We start from the raw sequence: 24126 nt of genomic DNA on the forward strand, positions 1-24126 counted from the left end.
TGAACTGAAGATATCTCTATCTCTGTTTCGCTGTCTTTCCTTGTTTGTCTGTTTCTTTCTCCTTTTAAATTTAACACCTCAAAATTTACAAAATGCCTTTCACATGTAAATCACCAAGAATGACAGAGTGGGTAAGACATATTGAGTAAATATGAACACTGGAAGTGAGGAATTTGACCCTATCATTTATCAGCATTTTGACTCTAGATAAGCCACAACTCCAAGTCCTCTGATTCCTCCCTGTCCTTGATTTTTTCAGTTATTTGATAGCCAAATGGAACTTTTCTATAATTCTCTTCAGTGCATTCTTTACTTCCTGATTCCTCAAGCTGTAGATCAATGGGTTTAACATGGGAATCACTACCACGTAGAACACCGAAGCAAATTTATCTGTGTTCAGAGAATGGCTTGAATTGGGCAGGAGGTACATAAAAATGATTGTTGCATAAAATATGGTGATGGAGGTGAGATGGGAAACACAGGTAGAAAAGGCTTTTTGCCTTCCTTCAGCAGAACGGATTCTCAGAATGGCAAAGAGGATGAAGATATAAGAAATGATCACAATCAGTAGAGAGCAAAGGGTGTTGACCCCAGCAATGATTAACAGCATCAGCTCTTTGACATGAATGTCAGAGCAAGCCAGCGTGACCAAGGGAACGTCATCACAGTAGAAGTGGTTGACCCTATTGGAGCCACAGAAAGACAAGAGGAATGTTGCGACTGTCTGCACAAGACCCACAATGAATCCATAAATATATGTGCTAGCAATGATCCGATTACAGAGCTTTTTAGGCATGAGGATGGCATAGAGTAAAGGGTTGCAAATGGCAACATACCTGTCATAGGCCATGACTGAGAGCAAATACTGTTCACAAACTACAAATGTGATGAAGCAGCACACCTGAATGGCACATGCATAAAATGTTATACTTTTAACTTCACACAGGAAATTCACCAAGGTGTTTGGGGTGACAGACGAAGTAAAAGAAAAATCAATAAAAGCCAGGTGGCTGAGAAAAAAATACATGGGTGTGTGAAGCTGCGGGCTGACTTGTATTAGCACAATCAAACCAAGATTACCCAGGACACTAGCAAAATAGATTACTAGGAACACACCAAAGAGAGTGGCTTGAAGTTCTGGATTATCTGTGAGTCCCAAGAGGATAAACTCAGACACTGCAGAATAATTGCCTTTTGCCATGGTAGAGATTTAACTTTTGTTTTTAACAATAAAACCCCTAGACCACACAGTCTGAGTATTCTTGTCTCCCTTAGAGATAATCAAGCAGATGTTGGGAACTGATTCTGATCTACCCTGATCTTATGTTGCACATTCAAAGGAGACTCTCCATGCAAATTCTGGTTTCAGAATGAAGTGATTTGTTCTCGGCAGAATTTCCAAAGTATGAAATTCTGTGGGGTTTGGAAAGATAGAAACATGGCATAATATTTAAAATCTAACATAATTGAATAATTTCTTATCTATTTTTAATAAAAGAAAATAAAGACAGTTATTTGAGCACAAATATTTTTTAAATTATTGAAATACTTCAAACAAAAATGATAATTCTTTGAAAATTGTTAATTAACAGAAAACAATAAATTAAAAAATAATTTCAGAAGGGGTAGTGTGAAAGGTAATTTTAAATTCTGACCATCTTTATATCAACTGTTCAGGATGATTTTTATTTTATTTTGTTCTCTTACTATGATTTCTAGTTTTCTTTCAATTACTAGGTAATATTTGGGAAGTAAAGGGAGAAAAGCCCTTAGAAACATAGATAGTCTTGCTTTTGCTGAAATATGCATGGGATGATTAAAATTACATTAAAATAATTCAGAAAACATATTTATCAGGTGGCTCCTAACATCTAAATGCAAAACAGGAGAAGAAAAAATCAAGATAATTTTGTAGAACTAAAAACCGGTTTCTGGCTTATTAAAAGAAACAGCTTTTAATGATCTTCATTTGAGCAGATATGTTTGATTTTTAAAATTTTTCTACTACTTCATCTCAGATCATCTTTCCATCAACCCTATCAACTGGTGATAAGCTATCGTCTTCATTTTCAGATGGAAGCTGAGAGTGGGAGCTTAAACCCTCTTGCTATTTCATGATTAGTGTGGGGTGAAGCAAAATAGCTCATGAACTAGTTCTGGACTCCCTGACCTCAGTTCATAGTTTATAGAAATGAACTCTTTTCATAAAGGCAAGAATTTCCCCATTAATCAGAAAATTTTGGAAAGGCGATCTCTAAGTTTGTCCACCTTAAGTGCTTAAAATAGTGCCTTTCATGCAGTATGTGTTAAGTGAGCAAATTTTAGCTCTTAAAATAGGCTTCCCAATACAATATTGTAAAGTAATTAGCCTCCAATTAGAATAAATAAATTTATATTTAAATAAATAAATAAATAAAAGAACTTCCTCAGTTAAAAAAAAAAAATGGGCTTCCCACATGGCAGCGCAGTAGCAAAGAATCCTCCTGCCAATGCAGGAGATGGGGGAGACAAGGGTTGTATCCCTGTGTTGGACGATCCCCTGGAGGAGGAAATGGCAAATCACTCCAGTATTCTTACCTGGAAAAGCCCATGGACAGAGGAGCCTGGCTGGCTACCGTCCATGAGTCAGACATGACCGAGCATGCACACATGGTTTTTCATTCCATCAGTATTAATAGTATTCAGATTTAGGCTTGTTCTCAAAAGAAAAGACTGTGCAATCCCATTACACCCATGACTGTAGCTTATTCTTTTTGCAATATTTTGAGGTCTTTTTCCATTGCCTCGTTGACTTGTGATCTCAGATCATTACCTTTCCTGGCTGTTAATTTTTCTAGTACTTATATTTCTCTGATGTGTTGGAGTCTGTGTAGCTCTTGCTCTGACGTTACCAAACTCACCAATATCTTCAGTCATTTTACTTTCCTCTCTTTCAACTGAAACTTGGATCATCCTTGAAATGTATTTTTCTCCAGGTTTCAAAAGGCTGTTCCATTTGAAACTATCCACATATGTTAAATCTGGCAGGTGAAATAAGGCATTGTTCATGCTGGGACATTCTTTCCTGTTTTTTGCTATGCCTTGCATTCAGGTACACTTCTCTGATGCCTAGAGGCTTGTCCCCATATTCACTGTCATCACATATGCATCGAGGTCGCTCCCTCTTATTCACTAAAGGCTCAGGTACTGATGCCATCATGTTTATCTTCCACAAATTTGCCATCAGCGTCATGAACACCACTTATTTCATACCTTGGCTTCTTAGATCCTTGATCTTGGAATCAGGGACCCCACTGCTATTCCACTTGAGCATCCTACTACCGTGATTCCATTTTGAAGCTTGCTTTATGTGACAATTGATAAAATAGTAGCTATCCAAAATCAAAAACTTATCCTATGACCACAACTTTCGGAACTTTCCTTTCACATCAGTTATGACACTACAACCTTTTATGTATCCACTCAATCACTTTAACACTAAGTATTCTTTACCTACTGTTGCCTCCTTTATTCAATGCTCACCCTAAACAGCTTAGACTCTGTGATCAATTGCCACAATGACTATTCACAACATACAAGTTCTCTTTCTAATGTATAAACTAATATTTTGGTTCCCAAGCTGTTTTGTTCATCCCATATGTTCATCCTCTACTAATTTATTTGATCTTCCCCATCAGTTTAAAAACAAGATACATGCTGAAATCATTACTAATGACCTGTGACTTCTTTTCCTTTTCCTTTATCCATCAACCACTGTCCTCTTCATTCTTTCAGTACTAAACATCCTGGAGAGTCATTTGCTTTATTTTTAGCATTTATATATCAACTTGTATTCTGAAATTGTTCTCACCATAATTGTTATACAATTACTCATTCCAAGTTCACAAACTATCTCCTTCTTCCATAGGCAATGGAGACTTCTTTTATGTTGTCTATGTAGCCCCAGATATCATTGACATTACTTTTCATGAAAACCATTGTTTTGGTTTGGTTTGGTTGGCAAGTCATCAGAATCCCATCTTTCTGTCCATGTTTACTCTTCTTGTGGCTCCACTCACCCTGTGTTTATGTTTTAATTAAAGCATTACTTTACATTTCGTTCCTAAGCCATCCTGTGTCATTTTTTGCACACTCTTCTGAAGCTCTCATCAAATGTTCTGGGGATGGTTGCCACTTTTGTGTCACAAAAGTCTAAATTTCTAGGCCAGATTTCACCTCTGATCTCTAGGTATGTATTCAAGAGATTCACAGACAACTTCATTTAGGTATTCCCAAAGTTCCTAAATATAGCATGCTCAAAAGAGAATTCAGCAATTCAAAAACCATCCTATATTTTTGTCTGCTTTGAAGCGTGCATTTTCTAACTCAGTAAGTGGTGTCATCTTCCAGTCAGTTATTCAGGCACAAAGCCAAGAAAATATACTTCATATATCTTTCTAAACTCCACTGATAAAAATTAGATATTGAACATACTAATTATTTAACCTATTTTTTCCCAAATCTGTCTACTTGAAATTTAAGCCTCTATCACAACTTACTGTATTATTGTCCAAACATTTATCTTATTCATCCTTTCTCTGTTCATTGTAACTAGAGTGTACTTTCTAACATGCAAATCATAGCTTACTATTTCCTATTGACATAGGATAGAGTCCCAAAGATTGGCTAACTTAACCTTTGATAAGCAACCCCTTCTTTTCAGAGTAGTCTCACTTCTTGTGGCGTTTTCATGTAATTCCCAGGCTTCAGCCATCATGAGTACTGTCGGTTTCTCAGATGTGATCATGAATTTTGTACATAGTTGAAGCAGAAACACTTCCTTCTGTCTTCACAATCTAGTTGGCTTTATCTTTCTATGTATCCATCAGATCTCGGGTGAAATTTCACTTCTTCCTAGAGGTGTCTCATCACTTCTCAAGTGTTACGTCTAACAATTCATTCATTGAATGAAACTATTAATTACTTTGTAAAATAATCTAAATTTCAAATTTTTGAAAAAACAGATAGTTATTTTTCATCTCCCCCAAACCTTGTAGGAGCTAGCACTGTTTAGAAAATTCAAATATACTAGTAGAATAATGGGGCACATAAATACAAGTTTTGTGTTACCCTAAACCCTTTTCTACTACTTCAGTTACCTTGATTTTTCCTCACTGCCTGCTGCCTCTGAGCAACCCAAAATGAAACCAAAAAGGTGTCCAATATACCTTGTGGCAAACTCTGTGAATGTCATCAAAATTTAACATTATTTAACTGTAGTGAGTATAATTTGTATTATTCGTTGGTCCCTCCAGAATGTGTTCCCTGTGTTGCATAATTTTAAGCAATTTCTGAACAAAACAATGTAATGATGTCTCACAGCATAAACAATCATTATGGCTGATCTTTTGGGACTCAGTTTGCTTAACACACAGGGATTGATCACTTGATGTTTCAGATCATTCTGCTGAATCTAAGTAAAATAAAACATTAATAATTACTAGCAAAGATTATTTTAACATGTGGGAAAAAAACTCAGAAAAGTTTAACTGTTTTTATGTACTTTTTATGCTTTAGTATGAGATTTATTGGGGTTTGCAGGGGCACTAGTGGTAAAGAACTCTCCTGCCAATGCAGGATACATAAAAAACAGGAGTTCAAACCCTAGGTCGGGAGATACCCTGTAGAAGGACATGGTAACCCACTTCAGTATTCTTGCCTGGAAAATCCCTTGGACAGAGGAGCCTGGTGGGCTACGGTCCACAGGGTCGCAAAGAGTCAGACACGATTGAAGTGACTTAGCACGCATACATGCACATGAGCCTTATTCAAGTTTTAAGTTTATAAGAAGTCAGTGCACATTAAAGCAGTGAGTTAACTTTGCTGTTGGACTTTGCAAGGCTAATGAGTAATAGTTTATAGTGCACCAAAGATCCAGCCCTACATCTGCAATCCACTCAATTATCTGTTGGGTTGTAAGGGATAACAATTAAGCTATGAGTTTAGAAGCTTGGAGGCACATTTAGTTCAGTCTCAGAAAACTGTTGTTTGAACATTCTGTTCAAAGAAGAAAATAATTTAAAATTAACTTTATTTTTTCCTGAAGTCTAATAGCACTTAAAGGCATGCAAATCAGATAGAAATGAGCATTTATTTTCTTCAAACTCTCTAACAAATTCTCCTCATTCCACACATGTATAGAGTGATAAATAGAAACACATACAGATGAAAAATTCATAGACAATGCTTATTACAAAGAAAGAACAGTTATTATTAAATGTGAACATTTTATCCTAGGAAGACTGTTATGGTTTTTATAACACCATTTTCTCTAGTAGAATAAAAGCATAAATGACAAAGAGCCTTAAACATAAATTGTACAGAAGTCATCATATTTGTTTGCAGTTTATTTCTAACCAATCTGTAATGATTTAACTCTGTAGTTTTTCTTAGAGGCTTGGTAGAAATTCAAGAAAGTTTAAAAGAGCTCTATCAGCATGAACAAGGCTATGAGTGTCTAAAATACATTCCTCAATTATTTTAGGAAAATATTTTAAACATTTTCCTTCTGTCAAAATCATAAAATCTATCTTCAGGATTTCTTGTTAGAGTTCATTTCACTTCAAAGTTTTTTGCAATTCATTTTATGATCACTATTGCTTCAACTATCTAATAGCTTTTTTAAAGAAAACCCCCAAGTTTTAGAGACCTGAAGCAACAATGATTTATTATCTCTCATAATCCTGCGGGCTATGGACAATCTCTCTCCACATTGTGGTGTCAGCTGGGCAGTAGGCTGTCTGAATGGTCTGTGAAGACCTCAGTCACATGGCTGATATTATACTTGATGAGGCTGACAGCTGGATGTGGTCCATGTGATGAGTGTCTGGCTTGGGCTTCCAATGAAAATATGGTGCTTGAGTTCAAACATTTAAAATTTCCCTGGAAAAAAGTTCTAGCCTTGGAAGTTGTACACTTTTAAGCATTCTATTGAATAAGGCACGTCACAGGCACTGTAGCTCTCAGCTACATGTTGGATATTTTGAAAGACTACCAGATTTTATTTAATCTCAAAAAGAGTAGCTTCTGCAAGTAATCCAAAGATGTTGGAAATATCTGTGTTGGCAAACAATGATGTTTGAGTCTCTGGAAAACTGAAATCAGCATTACTGCACAGGCCTTGGAGAAAAGCCAAACCTTCTGATGAAGAAATAAAATGGTGTTCTGTGTTCTAGTGCACCCTATTAGAAACTAAGTGCCAGATGATAAGACAGCAAGTAAACATTTAGCATCTGCTGCTTATTCTATGCTGGATATTACAGGATCCACCAACTCAAATTTCAGCCAAGCCCAATAGGAATCCATCAAATGGAAGTCATTCGCTTACAACCTGGTTAAATTAGGTTGAGATGTTAGTAACAAATTATATGAACAAGGGATGCAGATTTTATATTGCCTGTCTCTGCCACACAGACCCCCACACAGTCTGTGCTACAGTTTAATAAGCTAGAGGTTCCAAATTAGGAGGTCCCAAATAATATTTGGAGCTTCAGTTCAGTTCAGTTCAGTCGCTCAGTCGTGTCCAACTCTTTGCGACCCCATGAATCGCAGCACGCCAGGCTTCCCTGTCCATCACCAACTCCCAGAGTTCACTCAAACTCACATCCATCGAGTTGGTGATGCCATCCAGCCATCTCATCCTCTGTCATCACCTTCTCTTCCTGCCCCAAATCCCTCCCAGCATCAGAGTCTTTTCCAATGACTCAACTCTTTGCATGAGGTGGCCAAAGTACTGGAGTTTCAGCTTTAGCATCATTCCTTCCAAAGAACACCCAGGGTTGATCTCCTTCAGAATGGACTGGTTGGATCTCCTTGCAGTCCAAGGAACTCTCAAGAGTCTTCTCCAACAATACAGTTCAAAAGCACCAATTCTTCAGCAGTCAGATTTCTTCACAGTCCAACTCTCACATTCATACATGACTACTAGAAAAACCATAGCCTTGACTAGATGGACCTTGGTTGGCAAAGTAATGTCTCTGCTTTTTAATTTGGAGCTTAAGAGGGTCCAAAGAAATAGGTTCCAAATAATTGGAGTGGCAAGAGTGGTAGCGAACAGGAGATGCAAGAGATGGGGGTTCAGTTCCTAGGTTGGAAAGATTTCTTGGAGTAAAAAATGACAACCCACTGGAAAATTCTATGAACAGAAGAGCCTGGTGGGCTACAGTCCAAGGAGTCACAGAGTCTGACCTGACTGAGCACACACGCACAAATAAGATTTGAGCCAAATGCAAAGGGCTTTTACACCATATAGGAAACAGAGGTGGTCCCAAATGATAGTGGTGAAAGCAGTTTATCTCAGTGGGTCGAATATGGTCTTCTATTTCAAATGAGGAGATTGTGGCCTGAAGATCATGGCCACTCTCTGACCCTTTTTTTTTTTTTTTTTTAAGTCGCTCGGGCGTGTCCAACTCTTTGCGACCCCACGGACTGTAGCATACCAGGCTCCTCTGTCCATGGGATTTTCCAGGCAAAGGTACTGGAGTGGGTTTACCATTTCCTTCTCCAGAGGATCTTCCCCACCCAGGGATCCAACCCGGGTCTCCCACATTGCAGGCAGACACTTTACTGTCTGAGCCACCAGGGAAGCCCCATTTCAAATGGGGAGATTGTGGCCTGAAGATCATGGCCACTCTCTGACCCATAGATGGTGATAAATAGTGCTGGACACTTGTTTATGGACTGAGGATATCAAGTGTCCGAGAACATGGCATTTGAAGAAGAGGACTTTAGATGAACTTGTGAAAAGCACAAATCATGCTGATTTATTTTTTATTTTAAACTTCCAAGGAGTCACTGGGCTTCCCAGGTGGCTCAGTGGTAAAGAATCTGCTTGCTAAGCAGGAGATAAGACTTTGATCCTTGGATCAGGAAGACCACCTGGAGAAGAAAATGGCAACCCACTGCAGTATTCTTGCCTGGGAAATCCCATGGACAAGGAGCCTGGTGGGCTCCAGTCTGTGGGGCCACAAAGAATAGAACATGGCTTAGTGACTAAACAGCAAGAAGTAACTACTGCAGAAGAGGTCTGCACTGATGAGAAGGGTTGGAAAACCCATCACAGGCATACTCACCACCTTCCCTTCTGCCTCAAAGCCCCAGGGACATCATGGACAGCATAATCACAGTGTCAGGAATGAAGACCATGTATGTTCCCCAAAACATGGCTCCTTCCTACTGCTGCCAATGCTGAGTGCCCAATCTGTTAGAAGCAGAGACCTATGCCAAGCCCTGAATGTGGCACCCCTCTTTTGAGATAAAAATCAGAAACACATGATGCAACAGTTATATCAGACCCCTTCAATGTTGGGCGGAACAGCAGTTCGTCCTTACTGAAATCAATAGATTGAAAAGGAATTTTTCTTCCCACTACTCATTATCCTAGGATGTGTCATCTTTCAATAGTTTAAAGGGCATTTTGTTCTTTAAATAATAAGCCATACAATATTCCCTCAGAAGAAATACACTCACTCCACAGCAATGAAAGTTTGACATGGCCATGGCATATAATAATGGTATTAACCAATTATCTCCTGTCAAGACTCAGTTGGCTTGATTGGACTTATGAATGGCAACCTGACCACACAGCCAAGTCACCAGCTCAGAAAATGATTTGGCTGCATTGGCGTACCGTCCTCCATGATACGCTGTAGGTAATGAACCGATGAGAACATAAGTTACAGTGTCCCTAATAGCATGGGATCATGGGTCTGGAAACAAACACATTATAGCAGAATTGATCATTATCATTACGTCCTGTGACCAATTTTCTGATTTTATGTCTCCTATTCCTATCATATTAGGCTCTCTGGATTGTAGGATGAGCATCCTGGAGGGCAAATATTTGCACTAGCAGTTCAATTAGTGTTTTGAGAAACTGGAATCTTTGACTACTTCACACCAACAGACTGGCAGACAGGAAGGACTTCGTGGGCCAGTTAAGGTGATCAACTCTGATTTGCTTAAGAAATTAGGGGTACTCATGCACAACGGAGCCAGGAAAAATATATATGAAACACAGGCCTTCATATGGCATCTTTAGAACTTCTGTGCCCAGTGATAATGCTACTGCCAGTGGGAAACTGCACAAACTATTAATATAAATTAACAAATATGGGGCAATTAATTTCTCAGTAATCATGCAGAATAAAATTTATGTCACTGCACCCAGAAGTAATCAGTGGAGCTAAAGTGCAGGCTGAACATAAAAGGACTGTGCTTAAATGATCATGTTAAAATGTTCAACCAGGAGAGTTTGGCTGTTTAATACAAAAATAAACACATTTTTTACCATACAAATCAACAATTTATCCAAAGGATTTGAAAACATGCATCTACATAAAAATATGCATAAAGATATTTATGGCTGATTTATTCATAATTGTTAAAATTTTGAAGCAACCAAGATGTCCTTCAGTAGGTGAACTGATAAATAAACTGTGGTACATCCAGACAAAGGAATGTTATTCAAAGCTAAAAAGAAATGAGCTATTAGCTCTGAAAAGACACAGAGGAAACTTAGATGCATGTTACTAAGTGAAAAAAGACAACCAGAGAAAGCTACATACTATATAATTACAACTCTATGACATTCTGGAAAAGGCAAAACATCGGAGATGATCAGAAAATCCATGTTTGCCATGGGTGAGGGCAGTGGGGACAAGATGAATAGACAGAGCAGAGAGGACCTTTAGGGCAGTGAAAATACTCTGTGCAGAAGTGCAATGAGGGATTAAGTCATTACACATTTGACCAGAATCACAGAATGCACAATACCTAGAGTGAAACCTAAGGTAAATTATGGACATTGCATGATTAAGATACATCAATGAAGATTCATCTATTGGAACAAGTGCACCATTTTGGTGAGTGGTGTTGATAACTGGGAGGTTATGCATCTGTGACAGTAAGGGGTATAAGACCAAAGCTCTGCATCTCTCTCTCAATTTTGTTGTAAATATAAACCTTCTCTAAAAAATAAAGCCTTTCAAAACATGCACAACCATATAAATGTAACACTGTAAATATAATAATAAGTCATTTTACGGACATTTTAAAACCAAAACACTTTAACCAAGCAACGTATTATATTTAACTTTGGTTCAATGTGGAGGAAAAAAATTACACAGTGTTTATACTATTTGTATAGTTTGTGTCTGTCAAGATAGCCCCAAATCCTCAATATTAGGGAGAAATGAGACAAAATTATGATTTTAAAGTGTTTTATTTTTTATCTCTATTGACAAAGCATTTTATGTTCAAAGACAATGGATAATTTCTATCTCCCTTTTAGAATTAGACCATTAAAATATTTATGAGGTATCTACTACATGCAAGACAAAATAGGAAAATATCTGTTTTCAAGGAGGAAATAAGACATCAGCAAACTGAGTGACAAAGGACAAAGGTTCCTCTGCCTATTGATACTGAATCATTGTACAAGCCTTGATTTTAAATGTCCTACATCTGTACCCTTATGGCAGAAATTGAAGAAGAACTAAAGAGTCTCTTGATGAAAGTGAAAGAAGAGAGTGAAAAAGTTGGCTTAAACCTCAACATTCAGAAAACTAAGATCATGGCATCTGGTCCCATCATTTCATGGCAGATAGATGGGGAAACAGTGGAAACAGTGGCTGATTTTATTCTTTTGGGCTCCAAAATCACTGCAGATAGTGATTGCAGCCATGAAATTAAAAGATGCGTACTCCTTGGAAGGAAAGTTATGACCAACTTAGATAGCATATTGAAAAGCAGAGACATTACTTTGCCAACAAAGGTCCGTCTAGTCAAAGCTATGGTTTTTCCAGTAGTCATGTATGGATGTGAAAGTTGGACTATAAAGAAAGCTGAGCACCAAAGAATTGATGCTTTTGAACTGTGGTGTTGGAGAAGACTCTCGAGAGTCCCTTGGACTGTAGGAGGTCCAACCAGTCCATCCTAAAGGAGATCAACCCTGGGTGTTCTTTGGAAGGACTGATGTTGAATCTGAAACTCCAATAATCCGGCCACCTGATGCAAAGAGCTGACTCATTTGAAAAGACCAATACAGTATTGTAAAGTAATTAGCCTCCAATTAAAATAAATAAATTTAAATTAAAAAAAAAAAAGGAAAAGACCCTGATGCTGGGAAAGATTGAGGGCAGGAGGAGAAAAGATGACAGAAGATGAGATGGCTGAATGGCATCACCGACTCGATGGACATGAGTTTGGGTAGACTCCGGGAGTTGGTGATGGACAGGGAGGCCTGGAGTGCTGCGGTCCATGGGGTGGCAAAGAGGTGGCTGTGACTGAGTGACTGAACTGAACTTAAATCTATACCCGGCATATCTTTAGTAACAACATTATTCTTATTTTTTATTCAAATACATCTTTTCAGTTATTTTTCTCAAAGCATTTTTTACCTCCCAATTCCTCAAGCTGTAGATCAGTGGATTTAGCATAGGAATCACCACAGTATAGAAAACTGAGGCAAATTTGTCTTTATCTAGTGAGTGGCTTGACTTGGGCTGCAGGTACATAAAACTGAGGGTCCCATAATACATAGTAATAGAAAACAGGTGAGAGGCGCAGGTAGAAAAGGCTTTCTGTCTCCCTACAGCAGAATGGATCCTCATGATGGCAAAGACGATGAACACATAGGATGTGAGAACAATGAGAAGGGAACAGAAGACATTGAATCCTGCAATGGCTAATAACATCAGCTCTTTAACTCGCGTATCAGAGCAGGCCAGAGCAATCAAAGGAACATCATCACAGTAGAACTGGTTGATCACATTAGGGCCACAGAAAGCCATGTGGAATGTAGCCACTGCTTGTATGAATCCCACCAGGAATCCATAAATATAAGAGCTGGTGACCATTTGGATGCAGAGTTTCCTAGGCATAAGAACCACATAGAGTAAAGGGTGGCATATTGCCACGTACCGATCATAAGCCATGACCGACAGCATTAATAATTCCCAAACTGAAAATGTGATAAAGCCACACACTTGAGTGGCACATGCATAAAATGACACGCTTTTAATTTCACGAAAAGTGTTTACAAGGGTGTTTGGTGTGATGGTGGAGGAACCATAAAAATCCACAAAAGCCAGATGACAGAGGAAAAAATACATGGGCGTGTGAAGTTGAGGACTCACTTGTATTAGCACAATCAAACCAAAATTACCCAGGACAGTAATCAAGTAGATCAACAATAAAACACAAAAGAAAATGAGCTGAAGCTCTGGGTTATCCGTGAGGCCTAAGAGGATGAACTCAGTAACTGCTGAATGATTGCTTTCTGCCATGAAACAAACAGTTCTACAGTAAATTCCACCAGAGCACACACTCTGAATAATCTTGACTCCGTAAGGAATGATTAAGTGTGAGAGGTATCTCTGGCTCTCCAGGATGTTATGCTTAATTCAGTTAAAGTTGAATCTTGATAAGGGCTCTGACTTATGTGTAGATTTACTTGTGAATTTACTGTAAAAAATATGCGGAAATTCCACTAAGAAGCTGTACAAGAAGAAAGGGAGAATTTCAATTAAAATTTTATAATCAATAAAATAGCAAAGCCTGTGTTGTACTTTTCTTTAAAGGGAAAAAAAAGCATTCAGAATATAAAATTTCTTTGATAGTAAATACATTAACATAATTTCTTAAGTTGTAAATTTCTTTCACAGAACTCATTTGATCATTTCACAAGAATATTAAAAATTAGAAAAATCAAGCATGGAAAGTGTAAGTCCAAAATCAAAATACTAATAGTATGTATCTTTAGGGAACCAGTTTGGTATAATATTAAAATTTTCTCCATTTTGTTTATTTTTATGTTCTATTTTTTCAGTACATACATAATATTGATATTTAGGAAAACTGCATTGTGAAACTTTCTAGGTATCTTTTGGGAAAATACACATCAATGAACAATTTTCCAGATTTTAAAATGTTTGCAAATAATTAAGGTATATGTTTTTAAGCTCTATCTTGAGTATTAAATGGTCCCAAGTGAATACCATTTGGACAGCATTTAGAAGAACCTCATTTCACAGAAGATTGATACAGATCCAAGGTGGATTCTCAATGCTCAAAAACTGGTACAACTGAATTTGTTCCCATCCTTTCTTAACAGGGCAGAGGATAAGTTAATATGATTTTTCTTTATCATTGTATTGTCTCAGGTTACTTCACATGCACCTTAAAACATGACAAAATAAACATAAGAGCTCCTCCCATGTTAAATTTGGGTTGACATTCCCTTGAAAACTTATCTTGGTTATTCCTTTCTCTTTCTGTTCCCATCACCAATTTTCAACCAAACTTATTGGAACAGGTATCTGTCCCCAATTTCTCAAATATATTTATAGCTATTTTCAGTTGCTAAGTTGTATCTGAATCTTTGTGACTCCATGGACTGCAAAATGCCAGGCATCCCTGTCCTTCACTCTCTCCAAGAATTTGCTCAAATTCATGTGCTTTGAGTCATTGATGTCATCCAAACATCTTACCCTATCTCATCCTCTTCTTCTCCTGTCCTCAATCTTTCCCAGCACCAGGATCTTTATCAATGAGGCTGCTCTTCACATCAGGTGGCCAAAGTATTGCAGCTTCAACTTCAGCATCAGTCCTTTCAGTGAATATTCAGGGTTGATTTCCTTTAGGATTGACTGGTTTGATCTCCTTGCAGTCTAAGGGGCTCTCAAGAGTCTTCTCCAGCACAACACTTTGAAGCATAAATTCTTTTGCACTCAACCTTCTTTATGGTCCAACTCTCACATTTATACACCACTACTGGGAAAAATGATAGCTTTGACTATACGGACCTTTGTCAACAAAGTGATGTCTTGGCTTTTTAATATGCCGCCTAGACCTGTCATAGCTTTTCTTCCAAGAAGCAAGCATCTTTTAATTTCAACGCTTCAGGCACTGTCCACAGTGATTTTGGAGCCCAAGAAAGTAAAATTTGCCAGTTTCCACTTTTTCCTCTTCTATTTGCCATGAACAGTTGGGACTGGATGCCATGATCTTAGTTTTTTTAATGTTGAGTTTTAAGCCAACTTCTTCACTCTCCTCTTTCACCTTCATCAAGAAGCACTTTCTGCCATTAGAGTGGCTCTTTGTGATCCAACGAATTGTAGCCCACAAGGCTCCTCTGTCCATGGAATTTTCCAGGCAAAGATATTGGAGTGGGTTACCATTTCATACTCCAAGGGATCTTCACAACTCAGATATGTAACCTGCATCTCTTATGCCTCCTGCATTGACAGGCAGACTGTTTTACCACTAGTGCCACCTTGGAAGCTCCATTTATAACTTAACAAGGTGTGATCCACCTCTCTTTCCCATTAAAACAACAAAAACATTCCCTGCGCATGTTTATTATCAATTTCCCTATTTTCAAATCCAATAAAACCTGTATTTTTCCGCAGCACTGTAGCACTGAACTCTATTGAATACAAGTTTGCATTCTAAAGCAGTCTTTTTAATTTATTTGTTCATTTTGATTCTCAACCTTGGAGTCTGTTCCTATTACTATGCTTTAGAAGGCATGTTCTTCATGTTCTCGCCAAAGCTCCTTCTTCTCTTTTTGGCACCTTCTTGGATCAGTTATCCAATCCTATGTGCTGGATAGGCATCTATATGCAGATTATGAGCAAATATATTAATAAATTAATTTTCCAATTATCTTTTTTCTGCTATAGGTTTATACATCTAAATATCTCTCAGAAATTACCATTTATCAAAAGTAAAAATACTTTCATCAAAAGTATTGCACACAGAAAATAACTTGATATTTCTGCACATGGGACCCAAAACATAAGACTTGGAATATATATTTCCTAGCACAATGAACGGGCTTCCCAGATGGCGTTAGTGGTAAAGAATCTGCCTGCCAATGCAGGAGACATAAGAGAAGTGGGTTCGATCCCTGGGTAGGGAAGATCCCGTGGAGGAGGAAATGGCAACCCACTACAGTATTCTTGCCTGGAGAATTCCATGGACAGAGGAGCCTGGCAGGCTGTAGTCCATAGGGTCACAAAGAGTCAAAATGAACAGTGCCATTATCCATTTGCTCTCCAAATCAGAGAGCGGTTTCTTTTACTATGCTTTCCTGATCCTCATGCCCATGTTCAATTTGCCCCCTTACTACTGATAAAGAATCTGCCTGTCAAAGCAGGAGACCCAGTAGATGCGGGTTCAATGCCTGTGTTGGGAGGATCCCCTGGAGGAGGAAATAGCAACCCACTCTAGTATTCTTGCCTGGGAAATCCCATGGACAGAGGAGCCCGGTGGGCTACAGGTGGGCTACTCCAACGAGTCGGACACGACTGAGTGACTAAACAATGACAACACTAACAATTTATCCCTTACACAATTTTCAAATCTGCTCATATTTATTGCTTTATTGGTCCAAGCACAATGATGCTTTGTTTGTTTATTTTTTTGCAAATGAAATCGAACTTTTAGTCTTGTCTCCAGTCAGTCATTGTTCTCTGTTCCTCAGTTATCAGCTTATATGAAATTTTACAGAAACTTTATTCTTATTTTGTCCTGATGAAATCCTTCAGTGTCTTCCCATTGTCATTTGGATAAACTTCAAGTTCTTTCTAGAATAGCTCTTGAAAACTTCATTTCTGCATCTCAGATCAGGTGCCTCCTGAAACATTTTTTATCTAGTTTCTATGTCACAGGTATTCCAAATTGCTGTATATATTTAAATATGAGACAAAATTTTATACATCCTTTATGCTCTTCCTAGAACACTTTTCCTCTGCCATCATTCTATTTGCCTGATTATTCTTCTACTTAATTTTCTCTCTTCTATTGAATCACTTCCTCGTAGAGGATTTCAAAGCAGTTTAAGTCCTCCTCTTATATACATTTTTGCAGCCACTAATTCCTTAATAATACTTAAACCACACTATATTGAAGACAGCTATCAATATATCTATAACACATCCTAAGCTTCAACTCCTTTTGGAAAGCAATAATATTTCTGTCTCATATTCAATTTAATCATTACCGCCAACTGTACCTAGTATACAGAAGATGGTCAATAATTATCCTTAAATGATTAAGTGGATAAAAGTTATATTTTTGTATGTCCAAATTGTTTCCCCCAAAAAAGGGATTGAACATATTTTTCTACAACCTGATGCCTTTCAATATTCAATATGCCATCATTCAATTCAACAACAAACCCCTAAATAGTTCAGTGTACCTGAAAGGAATCTTTGTGAGGCCAGTAACATTTTAAATTACCTGGGTATTTATGATACAACTTTGTATTTTGTGTATGTAGTCCCTCAGGGAGATTTCTTTCTGTACTACATCCTTTTTAACAAACATTGAAAGATAATATAATTATACACACAAGAACATAATTATTTAATGTTTAGTAACTTGGGGAAAAACTGTTTCCCTTGAAATGGTAGATCACTTTTTCAGCCATGTTTAGTTAAAGAATCCAGAGTAAAGGAAAGTTTTAATGATCTCTTTTGGGAAAAAAATTTGATTAGTTGCTATGTCTGCTTTGATTGTTTTGAAGTCTGTCTCATTGGCTTCATATTAAAATTATAAATTTATTTAAAATAAATGTTACATCTATAGGCCCTGTATTTATTTTTTGGAAACCATTGGATAAAAATTACTTTCCCCATAAGTAACTTTTATTCCTTCCTTCTGAGATTAATGTTCAAATCAATATTATGATTGACATTTCAGTTCGGCTGCAAAGATTAAAATAGTATTCATTTCTTTCTCTTCCGTATCTAGAAGATAAAACATACAAATCATAGTTCAACTGACATTTCACAGAAATATATGGACCACTCCATTCACAACTTGCTTTAGATGGCCAGCCAGATGATACCACACATCTAAGAAGAAAAGATAATAAGAGTTTTGTTCACATAATGGGGCTTTCTAGGGAGAGGAAGGTGAATTCCCAATCTGACCTGAAAACATAGCTAGCAGGAGCCAGTAATGGTTACCGGGCTTGAGGTTTTTTATTTTGATGAGTGAGTGGGACTGAGTGAGGATTCCCATGTGCAGGAAAGACTTGCAGGGCTTGAATTCTGCAAAGGAAGGAGCAGTGCATCCGTTACTCCAGTGATGGACTAAAAGGATACAATTGGTGAAGCTGGAAAGCTGTAAGTGGTCAAACAGCAAAAGACAGAGTTAGACACTGCTCTCCACACCTCTTTGCTTCATCAGGTTCCCCATCCTGTGATATCAGGGATGAATTTTACAATCATGCATTTAAATACATCCTTTTCTGTCCCAAATAAGGAAGACTCTTTCTGTGATATAGGGTGAGATTATTTGTGTAATGAAACAAGGGAAAGAGTCAAGGAAGAGTGAGAAACAAAATTTGATGAGCTGTGAGTTGACTGAGGTTTGGACAAAGGCACCCAAGAGGATATGCCCTTGGGGCTGCCCCAGGCCTCTCTGGTGAGCACACATGGCTAGTGGACACAGCGTCTGGAAGACGAGTCCCTCAGGAGCCTGTACTGGGAGTCTGTGAGGTGAGCCTGGACAACAGTCTGACCATGTCCCAGCACAGAGTCTGTCAGCTTGTCAGCTGGAACCTCCCAGGCCATGCCCAGCACATGCTGGTCCACTAGTGATCTGCCATGGGAGGAAGGGATGACGACACACAGATTGAGGAATGGCAATACTCAGAGACCACAACCAACAACCAGCCCTGAGCATGACCAGCCTCCTGAAGCTGCCCTGTCTGCAGGGTTAGGGAGGGCTCAGGAGGGCCAACCTATCCTCAAGGAGATGCTTGTGTCCAGGGAGCCTTAGTCAGGAGCTTGTTTTAAATGAGACATTCTGAAGTCCTTAAAAGAAAAACTTACTATGTATAAATTATTGTATTTTTGGTTCCTGGGCTGTTGCCAATGGCCTCACTGTTCAGCCTGCCACATGGAACGTTGCACACAGAAAGATTTGTGGCCACACACAGTGGAAGCAAGTAGTGGTTGCTGATAAATTTGTCTTAGACTTTCTCCAAGTGGGCTAAGGTGAAGTCCCTGCAATCTAACATATCCTGATGTACTGGATTAATGTTGTGAGGCAACAGGGAAGGTCACTGAAAAAATTTCAGGTGAAAAGGCATCTGCCTTTCTCAAATATACTACAAATTGGGGAAAATTTTCGGGGGCTTGAGTTGGATCCTGAAGAGCATGTTTGAGGTTTATATGAAGATTGACCTCACCCTGTTTTTTGGATCTTGTGATTTTGTATATGCTTGTTCTGTTGTATCTGGTTCTTTGCAACCCCATGGAATGTAATCCACCAGGCTCCTCTGTCCATGGAATTTTCCAGGTAAGAATACTGGAGAGGGGTGCCTATTCCAGTGGTAAAGAATATACCTGCAAGGAGATGCAGGAGTCATGGATTGGATCCCTGTGTTGGGAAGATCCCCTGGAGGAGGAAATGGCAACCCACTCCAGTATTCTTACCTGGAGAATCCCAAGGACAGAGGAGCCTGGTGGGCTACAGTCCATAGGGTCAGAAAGAGACAGGACTAAAACAACTAAAAACACATGCAGGCATATATATGTAACCTCCTTTTCCTTGTGCTGTGTGTATGCAGATGTTGAAATATAATGTTGTACACTTGAAACATATAATATTGTAAACCAATGTTACCTCAATAAATAAAGAATGTAAACATGTCAGTTCTTTTTATGCTAATGGAAATTGTGCCTTCAAGCAAGAGACTGTATCATAAACCATTTTTAAAACTTATTTCAGCTTTGAATTACCTTTTATAGATCATCACTATGAGTCTATAATATCTTGAAACCTACTTGAGAAGACCTGTCTTAGGAGTACATAGCACACAGTACATAGTGATGCAGGCACAGTGGAATCTGTGGAAGTGACCTGGAATCTGGCAGGTGGTGGCTGTGATTTAAGCCTCCTCTGCTTGGGCCAGGAGGCACAATAAAAATGATACAGATGTTGATTTTCCTCTGTCATGCCTGCAAAGTACTTGACCTCCCAACATGAAGTACTGAAACTGAGTCTAAAAGAGCTGCATTTCTCCTCCTAATTTAAAAGAGTTGAATACTTGAGAAGATACCTTGATATGTTCATTACTTTGGCTGTAATTTTAAGGCTGATCATAAAGTTACTAACAAACATACAGCCATTTAAAAATATTATACAAAATCGCAATTTAAAGTTTTCTTAAAAAGTATGGTATATTGCTTTGTGACAAATGAAAACTACAATCTTAGTAATAAGCCCTTATAAAGCAAAAGGCAATTGTGTTAAAATAAACTTTAGGGAAGATGCATGAATTGTTTTATTTATTTTCTTAAGGAAAGATATATTACTTTTAAGTATTACTGGCAAGAAGTTATAGCCTTTTAAATTTACAAAATATTATGAATTGGAACATCAAAATAAGAAATGTGTTAAAATATTATTCAATTAAAGCATTAAACTAAAATTAAATAGCAAATGCTAGATGACTTATTTAACATTTTATTTTGACATAAATTCAGAGTTTCAAGAAAAGGTGCTAATATATTACAAAGAATTCCAGTACAACCTTCGCCCATATTCCTTAAATATTAACCATTTTAACACATTTTTTTTCTTTGATTGTCAAAGACATGATACCTCTTTATTTTTATATACTACTTTTTATAACATTTATTTTCTCTCTAATTATATAAACAATACTTTTCATTGCCCACAAATAGAAACACAGAAAAACCTAAAGTAAAAATTAACCATCAGCTATAATCTCCATTCTCAGAGATAACCTTCATTTGCTTTTATCCCAGTGCCTACTTTTTCTTTCTTTATTTTTTTTAAGTTGAATTATAGAATACTCATTGAAAGGAGTGATGCTGAAGCTCCAGTGTTTTGGTCATCTGATGTGAGAGTTGGACCATAAAAAAGGCTGAGAGCTGAAAGATTGATGCTTTGAAACTGTGGTGTTGGAGAAGACTCTTGTGAGTCTGTTGGACTGCAAGGAGATCAAGCCAATCCACCCTAAAGGAAATCAGTCCTGGATAGCCATTGGAGGGACTGATACTGAAGCTGAAGCTCCAATAATTTGGCCACCTGATGCAAAGAACTGACTCATTTAAAAAGACCCTGATGCTGGGAAAGATTGAAGGCAGGATGAGAAGTGGATGACAGAGGATGAGATGGTTGTGTGACATCATCGACTTGATGGACATGGGTTTGAGCAAGCTCTGGGAGTTGGTGATGGACAGGGAAGCCTGGCGTGCTGCAGTCCATGGGGTCCTAAAGAGTTAGACATGACTGAGCGACTGAAGTGAACTGAACTGATGCAAATAGTTGACTCATCGGAAAAGTCACTGATTTGAGTAAAGACTGAGGGAAGAAGGAGAAGAGGGCATAAGAGGATGAGATGGCTGGATGGCATCACTGATGCAATGGACTTGAACTTGGTCCAACTCCAGGAGACGGTGAGGGACAGGGAAGCCTGGGGTGTTGCAGTCAAGGGGATCGCAAAGAGTCAGACACAACTGGGTGACTGAACAACAATAACAAACTAACTGACTTACAACACTGCGTTGGTTCCATCTGCACAACATAGTGACTGAGTACTCTTACATGTTACAAAACAGTCACCGTGGCTTGTCTAGTCACTGTCTGTTACCATACGCTTGAGTTGCAGTGCAATGGATTATATGCCCCACGATGGCTGCATTTCACACAGAGACTCATTCATTTTGTGACTGGAGGATTGTTCTTCTTAAGGTCTCTCACCTTGTTCACACATCTCCCCACTCCACTTTCGTCAAGAAACTTCTTATTCTCTGTTTTACTATGTGTTTCTTTAGATTTCACATGCCGGTTGAATTGTACGGTATTTGTCTCTTTCCATCTGACATTTCACGTAGCATAATACCCCCTAGGTTAACCCACGTTATCACAAATGACAGGATGTCATTCTTTTTCTTTTAATGGCTGAGTAAAATTCCATTTTCTTTGATGGATATTTATGATACTTTCATAAATCGGTTATTGTAAATAATTCTGCAGTGAACATAAAGGTGTATATATCTTTTCAAATTACTGTTTTGTTTCCTTTAGAACAATACCCAGAAATGAAGTTCTGATCACATGATATCTACTATTAGTTTCTTGAGGAGTCTCCTACTCTTTTCCGTAGTTGCTGTATCAACAGTGCACAAGGGTGTCCTCTCTATTTTATTGGCAGCATTTGTTCTTTGTTACATTTTTGGTAATAGTCATTCTGACAGATGTGAGGTAATATCTCATTGTGGCTTTAATTTGCATTTCCCTGAAACCTCATTTTACAAGGCAGTTATGGCCTTGATACCAAAACCAGATAAGACACTACCAAAAGAGATAATTACAGGTTAATATCCATGATGGACATAGATGCAAAAACCTTCAATGAAATATCTTCTTTTGAAAGGAACAGTGGCAGAGGATATGATTTTCTGTATAAAACATTCCAACAGGTCACCAAAAAACTGATAGAACTCACCAATGAATAAAATTGATGGACACAAATTTAATAAATAAAAATCTGTTATATTTCTATATAGTGATAATGAATCATCATAGGAATTAAGAAAACAATCTCATTAACAATTGAATAAAAAGAATAAAATATCTGGGAATAAATCTAGCCAAAGAATTTTCTCAGAAATCAATGACATTTATGAATAAAATTAAAGACAAAGTAAATGAAAATATATATTCTGCTCATTAGTCTTGTTAAAATAATTATATTCTCCAAGGCAGTTTATATGTTCAGTGTAATTGTCTTCATATGGTCATAGGTGTATGTTACTCAAAGCAAGGACATTCTTCAAAGACCAAATAACTTCAGTAAAAATCAGCAAATTAACTATATTATTGGATCTGTAGACCTTACTCTTTGCAGAAGGACATGCTTCCCTTGTTAAAATTCAAGTTACTGTTTCAGTCTTTTTAAGTTAGATTTTCTGTCAGTGTTGATATCAGTGTCCATGTTAGAGTTTTAGAATCAACAGTTCTTTTCAGATTCTTCTTACTCTGTGTGTGTGTATATGTGTGTGTGTGTGCATGAGTGTATTTTATATCATACTATTAATTGAAAGCTGCTTTAGTAATCTAAAGACAATATGATTTTTATCATGTAAAATTTATGAATTGAAGCATTCAAGTCAAAATTCCACTATGAAAAAAAGAGAGAGATTTTAAGTGATCTACAAAAGAAAATTCAACCCACTATTTGCAACTGAACTTATTTCAGACTCATATCTTTCAATATTGCTGTTGTAGTTCAATCACTAACCATGTACAACCTTTGCAACCCCATATTATATTATATTATAGTAGACTATATTATATTATAGTCTTATATAGACTTATATTATAGTAGACTATAGCACTATAGTAGACTTATATTATAGTAGACTATATATAGACTTATATTATAGTAGACTATAGCACTCTATGCTTCCCTGTCCTTCCTTATCTCCTGGAGTTTGCTCAGACTCACATCCATTGAATTGAGAATGCCATCCAACCATCTCATCCTCTGTTGTTCTCTTCTCTTACTGCCTTCAATCTTTACAAGCATCAGGGTCTTTTCCAGTGAATTAGCTCTTCACATCAGTTGACCAAAATATTGGAGGTTCAGCTTCAGCATCAGTCTTTCCAATGCATATTCAACATTATCAGAAGTTATAATTTACAAAATAATAAAAATAAAATTAGAAACTAAATGTATCTTCTGTATTAACTTTCACTTGGTGGCTCAGATGGTAAAGAATCTGCCAGCAATGCAGGAGATTGGCTCCATCCCTGTGTCAGGAAGATCCACAGGAGAAGGGAATGGAACTCACTCCAGTCTTCTTGCCTGGAGGATTCCTTGGGCAGAGGAGCCTGGTGGGTTACAGTCCATGGGTCGCAAAGAGTCGGACAGGATGAGACAACACTACCACTTTCACTTTTTAAATATTGCAGTGTTAGAAAGCATGTTACTAAAGGCATGATCATGCAGAAAAACTATTTGTTTTTTGCTTATTTGCTTTTTTTGGGGGGCGGGGGCTCCTAAATGTGAAGGCTTTCAGTTAAAGCATGGATCAC

General features: G+C 37.7%; 2 protein-coding genes across 2 annotated transcripts; both read right to left on the minus strand.

Moving 5' to 3' along the window:
• Nucleotides 1-259: 259 nt before the first annotated feature.
• LOC102394474 (olfactory receptor 5AL1-like) lies at nucleotides 260-1201 on the minus strand. The gene has a single exon (XM_025266310.3). The coding sequence runs from the start codon at nucleotides 1199-1201 to the stop codon at nucleotides 260-262; it is 942 nt and encodes a 313-aa protein (XP_025122095.3).
• Nucleotides 1202-12383: 11182 nt separating this feature from the next.
• On the minus strand, nucleotides 12384-13346 carry LOC102394152 (olfactory receptor 5AL1-like). Its single transcript, XM_044928941.2, has one exon. It carries the CDS (start codon nucleotides 13323-13325, stop codon nucleotides 12384-12386), a length of 942 nt encoding a protein of 313 aa, XP_044784876.2. The 5' UTR covers nucleotides 13326-13346.
• Between the last annotated feature and the right edge of the window lie 10780 nt (nucleotides 13347-24126).

This window comes from Bubalus bubalis, chromosome 16 (genome assembly GCF_019923935.1).
Source record: "Bubalus bubalis isolate 160015118507 breed Murrah chromosome 16, NDDB_SH_1, whole genome shotgun sequence".
NCBI lineage: Eukaryota > Metazoa > Chordata > Mammalia > Artiodactyla > Bovidae > Bubalus > Bubalus bubalis.